This window comes from Crocuta crocuta, unplaced genomic scaffold (genome assembly GCF_008692635.1).
Source record: "Crocuta crocuta isolate KB4526 unplaced genomic scaffold, BGI_CrCroc_1.0 scaffold77, whole genome shotgun sequence".
Classification (NCBI taxonomy): domain Eukaryota; kingdom Metazoa; phylum Chordata; class Mammalia; order Carnivora; family Hyaenidae; genus Crocuta; species Crocuta crocuta.
In genome coordinates, this window is record NW_027532172.1 from 977,748 (window position 1) to 986,613 (window position 8,866).

General features: G+C 56.0%; 1 protein-coding gene across 2 annotated transcripts in view; it reads right to left on the bottom strand.

Moving 5' to 3' along the window:
* Positions 1 to 1,262: 1,262 nt before the first annotated feature.
* Positions 1,263 to 8,866, bottom strand: part of USHBP1 (USH1 protein network component harmonin binding protein 1) — a 9,660-nt gene continuing 2,056 nt past the window's right edge. Inside the window, exons 4-12 of one of the 2 annotated variants that reach the window (XM_077777064.1) lie at positions 6,882 to 7,007; positions 6,574 to 6,710; positions 6,265 to 6,402; positions 5,588 to 5,761; positions 4,644 to 4,893; positions 3,418 to 3,624; positions 2,119 to 2,225; positions 1,799 to 1,921; positions 1,263 to 1,525 (exon numbers count right to left, since the gene is read on the bottom strand). In XM_077777064.1, coding sequence (XP_077633190.1) covers positions 1,336 to 1,525; positions 1,799 to 1,921; positions 2,119 to 2,225; positions 3,418 to 3,624; positions 4,644 to 4,893; positions 5,588 to 5,761; positions 6,265 to 6,402; positions 6,574 to 6,710; positions 6,882 to 7,007 — 1,452 coding nt within the window. In that variant the 3' untranslated portion in view covers positions 1,263 to 1,335. Of the gene's footprint in view, positions 1,526 to 1,798; positions 1,922 to 2,118; positions 2,226 to 3,417; positions 3,625 to 4,643; positions 4,894 to 5,587; positions 5,762 to 6,264; positions 6,406 to 6,573; positions 6,711 to 6,881; positions 7,008 to 8,866 lie in introns of both variants that reach the window. The other variant, XM_077777063.1, reaches the window with a different exon arrangement.

An 8,866-nucleotide genomic window follows, 5' to 3' on the forward strand; every position in this document is an offset into this window, starting at 1 on the left:
CCCCGCCTCCTTGACCCCTGCCCGCGGCCCCGCGGTGACATTTGACCTTGCGGCGGCTGCGGACCGCGGACAAAGAGGCCTGGGCCCATCTGCCGAGGGGGCACCCGTGGGAACGGCCAGACCTGGCTCCCGGCGGCCTGGGAACCGGCCCCAGACCCCTCCAACAGCGCAAGCTCATTCCCCACCCATAAACAGGTGACCTTGTCTCCCTTTGCGCCCCCCCCTACCGCGGGCAAACTAGTGGGATTGGGGGGGGTTGGCTTGAAGAAGTCACTCTTGCACTTTTGGCGACAGACAAAAGGGGATAAGGTCGGTTCCTCTGACCCTCCTCAGGACCTTGCCCTCCTCAGTTTCCCTGCTTTCTTCCAAGCTGGCTGTCATCCAGAGAGATTGCACGGTCCGAAGGTCACCAGCCCATGATCCCTGAGGAGTTGTGCGTCAGGAGGCCTGGGTTGAGTCCAGGCCCCTGATGGGCCTGAAGTCTGCCCGCCTTGCCCTCCCTTGGAAAAGGCAATCACCGCACACACCAGCACGGATGTGGGCTGGGAATCACCACCACCAGGCTGGGGGTGAAAATCTTTCCCATCCCAGTCTTGGGTTTCAGCGTTTAACCAGGAAGGGAGTAGCTAGCTGGCCAATAATCTGGCTGGCCAGTTCCCACCCAAGCACCCCTTTCCAGGAGGTGTGGCCTATGCAAATGAATACTAATTAGCTGCCTGCTAATTAATTTCTTACCTTTGCTGTGCCTTGAACCCAAAAGCCCTTTACCTTAGCTCCAAATTCTTTTGAATACAAGTTCCAAAGCCCTTCGATTCCTCCTCTCCCCACCTCCAGCTTGGGAGCGATTGCTCTTCCAGCAAATTTTCCACACCCTGAGCCGCTAGGCCCTCAGTCTTCCTTCTGAGATATGGGCATTTTCCTCTTGGGAGCACCTACCAGGCCAAACCCGGCATCTTCCTGGGAAGGGGGACACAGACAAGGGAAGGGGTGCCCTGTCCCTGGGGGCTTCTGGAGACAGATGAGGGCTGGCATTTCAGTTCTGGCAATGTAACCTCACTGACCCCTGAATCCTTGAGCCAACCCCTAGATTTGGCCTGACTTCTGGCATGATCCCGCTGGCATATCACACTTGCATGCCATGTGGTGCCAGGCCAACGACACGGAGCCCTTCTCAAATGCCCAGCCACCCCTCCATCAGGTCCCAGACGCCCAAGTGTTCCATCCCACCCAACAGGTCCCGACATTCAAGGTCACACATGATATAGTATCAGTCCAGGACAGTTTATGTGGCCTGCCCTAGCTGTCCGGTACAGGCAGACACAGCCAGAATGGGGCCTACAAAAAGGTCTCCCCCAGCCGGGGAGGCAGACGGGACGGTCTGGGCTTCCCCAGTGCCCTTACGGTGGCTTCTAGCAGCTCCAGTTCCTCTGCCTGTCGGACCTCCATTAGTGCCACCTGCTGCTCGAGCTTCCTCCGCTGCTCTTCCTGCTTCCGGTGGGCACCTCGGAAGGCCAGGACCAGGGCACTGGAAGGGGGGGAGTGGGCTGAGCCAGGAAACAGCCCCCCATCCCACCCAAGTCAGGAGCTGTGTGTTCCCAGCACCAGATGGGAGCTCTTTGAGGCTGAGTTTTCCTGGGGTCCCGCTCAGAAAGGGGCCGGCAAACACTGGGTATGGGGGAGGGGGGAGGCACAAGATGGACTGGACCTGCCACCTACCTTACATGGGAAAGCTGCAGGCCAGGGAGAGCCAGGGACACTTCTGAGGTCACGAGGAGAGACCCAAGGAAGGGAGACCCACCTGTGAGCCTTGCATAAATCGTTGTTCAGCTCCGCACTCTGAGCACGTCGGGCTCGCCCCTTCTGAGCCACCTGTTCCAGTTCCTCCCGCAGAGACTGCAGCTGCTCCCGCAGGCCCAGGGCCCTGGTGCAGGGTGAGGAGAGGGGAGCTCATAGCCAGAGCCAATCCAGTCTTCCTTCCCTCCTCCCCCCACCTGTGCATGGTATTTCACCTGTAGACGGATGTACACCCTGCGCTCCGCTGCACACAGTGCCCCCCGTGGGTTCTCACAGAGACCCGCCCGACCCGTCTGCCCCGCAGCCCAGGACCGAGAAACACACCGGTTAAGCGACGCCGCCAGTTCCTGGGCAAGAATCTCCGGGTCCTGCGCTTTGACTGCCTGGCCTCCATCAATGCCCCTGCTGCCACCAAGAACGGCTGGGGGGCCCTGTGGGAGGCAGAAGGGAGGAAAGTGACCTTGGCTCATGTGGCATGCAAGTTCCTCCCAAGCTGGATGTCGGAGTCACGCACACTGTGGCAGCCACCACCCCTGGCCTCACGGAGCCCCCAGTCTGATGAGAGAAACCCTGATTAGGGTAAAATGACTCCCTAACATCCAAGGACAGGCAATGTCTGAGCTCACACCTGCAAGAGATCATGGGCTTCATTAGACAAAGAGGGAAGCGACAGTGTTCTTAGCAGGGGCTCGGAAGTGGGAGAGATGAGAGATGATCCGAAGGGCTCTATGAGCTGCTGAAGGCTTTAAGCAGAGGACAGACATGATTAGATAGGAAGGGGCAAAAGGGAAGGCCTCAGGGAGGAAGCTAGAGCCAAATTTTAAGACGAGATGAAGGAGCGTCTGAGTGGCTCAGTCAGTTAAGCGTCCAACTTCGGGTCAGGTCATGATCTCATAGTCCGTGGGTTCGAGCCCCACGTCAGGCTCTGTGCTGACAGCTCAGAGCCTGGAGCCTGTCTTCAGATTCTGTATCCCCCTCTCTCTCTGACCCTCCCCTGCTCACGCTGTCTCTCTCTCTCTCAAAAATTAAAAAAAAAATTTTTTTAATTAAAAAAGAAGAGATGAAGCGTGGGCCGTTGGAATGGCCATGCTGGAGTACGAATAACCCTCGGTGTGGGAAGCAGGAGGTACAGGTGTGAGTGGAAGACACTAAACTCTCTTCCGAGAGAATCGGAAGAAGGCTCCAGGCTCTGAGCAAGCATTCAGCACAGAGTCTGACGCGGGGCTCAAACCCACGAATGGTGAGATCATGTCCTGGGCCAAAATCAGATGTTCAACCGACTGAGCCACTCAGGCACCCCAGACATGCATTTTTTTAAATGTTTATTTATTTTTGAGAGAGAGAGACACAGCATGGGCAGGGGAGGAGCAGAAAGAGGGAGGGAGACACAGCATCCGAAACAGACACAGAATCTGAGCTGTCAGCACAGAGCCCAACACGGGTTCGAACTCACGAACCGCAAGATCACCACCCGAGCTGAGGTCGGACACTTAACCAACGGAGCCACCCAGGCACCCCTAAACCTTGACATGCACTTTAACCATGAGGCTCAGAGGAGGCTGGGACTGACCAGGGCCACAGAGTATACTGCCGTCCCCACCAGGTCCAGGAAGGGCCACTCACCTGAGACGATTCCTCTTCGTCTCCGCTGCTGTCTCCGCCACTGCTGTCGGCCCCACCGCTCCAGAGCTGTGCCTGTTCCCACCGCAGCTGCTCCCGCAGGAGCGCGTGAGCTGGGCCCTGGGCTCGGAGGGCAGCCTCCTTCAGCTCCAGACCCCGCTTCTCCCGCCGCATCAACTGCAGCTGCAGCATCAGGTCTGCCAGCATCTCCTGAGAGACCAGGAAGTGGGCAGAGAATTTGGGCTGCTAGGATCTGGGGAAACTGAGGCCCCAGGAGGCACCCAATGAGGACTGGTCAGGCAAGAACTCAAACCCTCCCCGTGGTCGTGTATGGTGGGAAATAACGTCACCTCCTAAGAACGACAACTACAGAAACGGTAGTTCAGAGAGAGTAGAAATATCTTAGACAAGGTCAAGTAGCATCTCAGTGGAAGGGTCTGGAGTTTCTCCAACTCTTGAACCTCAGATCTTTCATGCCCGGGTATAAACCGCAGATCATGTCCCCATCCCGTTTCCACAGGAAGGAAACTTGGGAAAACTACATTCCAGAATCTTATGAGAGGGGCGCCTGGGTGGTTCAGTTGGTTAAGCATCTGACTTAGGCTCAGGTCATAATCTCACAGCTTGTGAGTTCGAGCCCCGCATCAGGCTCTGCGCTAACAGCCTGCTTCAGATTCTATGTCTCCCTCTCTCCCTCTCTGCCCCTCCCCACCTTACTCTCTGTCTGTCTCTCTCAAAAAATAAATAAAAAACAATTTTTAAAATTAAAAAAAAAGAATCTTATGAGATTCTTTTTCCATAATTCTGGAAGACAAACTCTTTTTTTTTTAATTTTTTAAGTGTTTTTATTTATTTCTAGGAGAGAGAGACAGCGTGAGCAGGGGAGGGTCAGAGAGAGAGGGAATCACAGACTCTGAAACAGTCTCCAGGCTCTGAGCTGGCAGTCAGCACAGAGCCCAACGCGGAGCTCAAACCCATGAACCGCGAGATCATGACCCAAGAGAAAGTCGGACGCTTAACCGACTAAGCCACCCAGGCGCCCCCGGAAGACAAACTCCTATTCATCCCTCAAAATCCCAGCTCCAACTCTCCTCCCTCCAGGAAGTCTGCCCCCAGCCAGGTAGAACTCCCCTTTCCTTTTTGGTCCCCCAATCACATCCCTCTAAGCCTCAGCAAAGGGTTTTGTCCCACCAGAAAAGACCGACACGGTGCCCACTGCCTGTGTGTACCCGTGTGGCTGCCAGGTCCTGCTGGATCTGGATTTTCTCCAACCGGGGTAGCGCTGGGCCAGGCTGGTTCCCCAGAATGGCCTGCACCATGGCTTCCGCATGGGGCACAGTGGGCATGGGTGCCAGAGTTGGGCCAGGCTCTGGGGGAATCTTCACCAGAGCACGGCGCTCCTGGAGACGCCGGACATAGCCCCAGAGCTGGGTAGCCATCTCCTGTGGTGTGGGCCCATCCACACTGCTGCCCTCAGGGCTACAGGAAACAGAACAGGGGTCTAATGTCAACACTGGTGGCCATAGCTGTGCTACCTTCATGCCAACCCTGATCTTCTTCTCTTCTTCCATCTGGCTGACCACGATGGATTCTATGCCCTCTGTGGTGAGTGCTGTTTTACCAATATGGTGGACACCATAACGTAAACCCCAAGGGCACCATTATTCATCAAGACAATGGAGTGAACACCATCGTGTCAACGATTACTGTTGCTCAAGCCATCATGCTGGAAGCCATCACACCAACTCAGCAGGTGCTATATCACATTGCCAACACGATGGATGCCATCCCACCAACCCAATGGGTACCGTTGCTCAGCTTGCTCGCATCTGTTTGGCAACATCATGCTAACCCCCGTGCATGCCAGCATCAGGCCAACCCCCTTAAGCACCACCATGCCCGTTCTGATCAGCAGGCACCATCACCCATCTCCTTGCCATCCCTGGTGGGTCCTATGCCAAACCCAGTGGCTGCCAACTGCCATGCCAACTTTGTTTAGTAGCACCAGCCAACTCTACTCGGGCCTCATGCCAACCAACCACAGAGAGCCCTACGCCAACTTTGCTGGGCCCGGCCATGCCAAACCCCAATCCGGAGCCGGCGGTGGGAGCCCCACTCTCTAATACAACCCCCACTCACTGGCCCTCCCAGTTCTCGAGATTCGCAGGGGTACCTTGGCTGTGGATTCCCTGGTGTCCCTCCATCCACGGCAGCCTCCTCTTCGGCCAGCAGCCTCCGAGCCTCCTTCTCGGCCACCTCCAGGTCACTCAGAGGGGCTCCCTCTCTTGCCCCCGAATCTGCCTCCCGGAGAGTGAGCAGGACTCCGTACGCCTCCTCACAGTGCTCACTGTGAGACACTGATTCTGAGTGCTCTGGGAGGCCTGGCTCCGTCTTGCGTGGCCGTCGCCCCCACTTGCTCCTGGATCCTTCCCTTTGTCCCCCTCCCCCCACTGCTGGGAGCATATAAACTCCTTCAGCACCCTTGGACTAAGCTTGCCTTTAAAATAATTTCTCTGGGGGCGCCTGGGGGGCTCAGTCAGTTGAGCGTCCAACTTCGGCTCAGGTCACGATCTCGTGGTCCATGGGTTCGAGACCCGCGTCGGACTCTGTGCTGACAGTTTGGAGCCTGGAGCCTGCTTCCGATTCTCTGTCTCCCTCTCTCTCTGCCCCTCCCCCGCTCATGCTCTGTCTCTCTCTCTCTGTCTCTCAAAAATAAATAAATATAAAAATAATAAAATAAAACAAATTCTCTGGTGGGAAAATGCTTTCCTGCAGGGGCCCTGACTCTCCCTGTGGGTGGGGGTCACCCTGACCCCCATGCTAGCCATACCACAGGTGGGATGCACTGACCTGTACTGCAAGGCCAGACGCAGGGCTGTGGCCTCGGCCTCCCGCTGGCCCAGCTGCATGCTGAGGCCTTCACACCGGCCCTTGTACCCCTGCAGCACAGCTGACAGCAGATGGTTGAAACATTTGAGCTTCTCGATGCTCCTGCCCCCGAAGTTAGGGAAGGGGGAACATGAGAGGCCCCAAAGGGCAGTCAGGACCCAACTGATTGCCACCCTCCTCCCCATTCCATTCCAGCTCCAGACTCTCGGGTTTATAGGCCAGCGGGAAAGGAACCGGTGCCCTTACGAGCTCAGCAGGTGTGGCCCTTACCCCCGGAGCTGCTCCGTCTGGGCTTCCATGATGCGCATCTCGGGGCCAAGGGGCTGAGTGCGGAGAGGCCCAAGCATCTGAGTGCTGGAATCACTCCGGAGGCGCCGGAGCAGGGGGTGAGCCAGGGAGAAGGGGTCCTGCCAGAAAGAGGTGACTTGATTCACCCAGCTTGTCGCTGAGAGCCCAGCGTCACAGATTTAGGCCTTTTCCAAGCCCAGAAGCTACTGGATTGCATGACCAGGATTTCAGTCTCGCTGCTCCAAATCCTACAGATCTCAAGATTGTGGTTTTGAGCTTCCCACACTCACCTGAGGCCCCCAGGGCTCCTCATCTACCCCAGAGCTGCTGGAGCCGCTGCCCGAGCCACCTGCTCGGCCACGGGAGGGAGGTGGGAAGGGCTCCAGCCTCAGCAGGGAATCCTGGAGCTCTTCGACCTGGGGGGGGGGGATGGAGTAGGTCAGACCTGGAGGCTCCAACCAACCACAGCCCTCCCCCTTTTTTTAATTTTAAGTTTATTTATTTATTTTGAGAGAGAGAGCACATTTGTGCATGGGAGAGAGTCAGAAAGAGAGGAAGAGAGAGAGAATCCCAAACAGGCACCTCACAGCCAGCACAGAGCCCAATGTGGGGTTCAATCTCACAATCAATGAGATCATGACCTGAGCCGATGTCAAGAGTCAGGCGCTTTACTAAACTGACCCCCTATGGCCCAAACTACCAGGCCTCCTTAAGAACTGTTCCTGGGAGGGGCGCCTGGGGGCGCTCAGTCAGATAAGCGTCAGACTTCGAGCCTGGAGCTGCTTCCGATTCTGTGTCTCCTTCTCTCTTTGCCCCTCCTCTGCTTGTGTTCTCTCTCAAAAATAATAAACAAACAAACAACAACAACAAAAAAACCTTTCTGGGACAGTGGCAAGGCCCCAGTTGGGAAGGGCAATTCACTTAGCCACTCAAGAATCCTTTCTTTCTTTCTTTCTTTCTTTCTTTCTTTCTTTCTTTCTTTCTTTCTTTCTTTCTTTCTTTCATGGTTTATTTTTGAGACAGAGAAAGACAGAGCATGAGCAGCGGAGGGGCAGAGAGAGAGAGAGACACAGAATCTGAAACAGGCTCCAGGCTCTGAGCTGCCCACACAGAACCCAACGCGGGGATCAAACCCATGAACCGTGGTGAGATCATGACCTGAGCGAAGTTGGACACTTGACCGACTGAGCCACCCAGGCACCCCAAGAATCTTCTTTCTTTAGAGGATCCCCAGGTGGCTCAGTCAGTTAAGCATGTGACTCTTGATTTCAGCTCAGATCATGATCCCATGGTCAGGAAATCGAGCCCCACATCAGGCTCTCTGCTGACNTGCTTAACCAACTGACCCACACAGGTGCCCTATTTTTTTTTTTTTAAGAGAGAGATCAAACAGGGGAGGGGGGGAGGGAGAGAGCCTTAAGCAGGCTCCGTGCTGAGCATGACACCAGGATCATGACCCAAGCTGAAATCAAGAAGGGGACACTTAACCGAATGAGCCACCCAAGTGTCCCTAAAAATGAAATTAAGAAAAAAAAAAAAGAAGAAGACGAAGTCTTGCTATTTGCAACTACATGGCTGGCCCTTGAGGGCATTCCGCTAAGTGAAATAAGTCGGACAGAGAAAGGCAAATACTTTATGACCTCACTTCTGTGTGGAATCTAAAACAAAACAAAATAAGACAAAACATCAAACTCACTGATACAGAGAACAGAGCGGTGGCTGCTAGAGNCAGGCCGGGCTCAGGCAGTCCAGTATCTTGCCACCAGATCCTTCCCGAGATGAGGACCAGTGTCCCACGACACGTCCTTCGCCACATGACCTTGGGCTGCATCCACATGCCAAGGAGGCCCAAATGCGTTTCTCCTACCCCGACATCGCCCCGATGTCTGGACTCAGACACAGAACTGCCTCTCTGATGGCCCCACATGGTGGCTCATGGATGCCTGGTGCTCGTTAGGACCCGAACCGCTTCTGGCCCCCCTCCCCCCAAGCCCGCCCCTCCTGCGGCCTCCCCCTTTCTCGCCTCCAGTCCCGCAGGCTCGCAAACCACGACTTGCCCTCAACCCTCCTCTAGCTTCAGACCCAAGCCTGCCAGCGACACCTTCGACGCCACCCAGAACCTTCCCATTTCGTGCCACCTCCACAAGTTCTACCATCTGGTGTCTGGACCGGTGCCTCCTGGACCGCCAGGAGGCCGCCCTCGCCGTTCCTCCCGGGGCCGCCAGAGGGCGCCTGGGACCCCTCCGCCAGGTCCCGCCCCTTTTTGGTCGCGCGG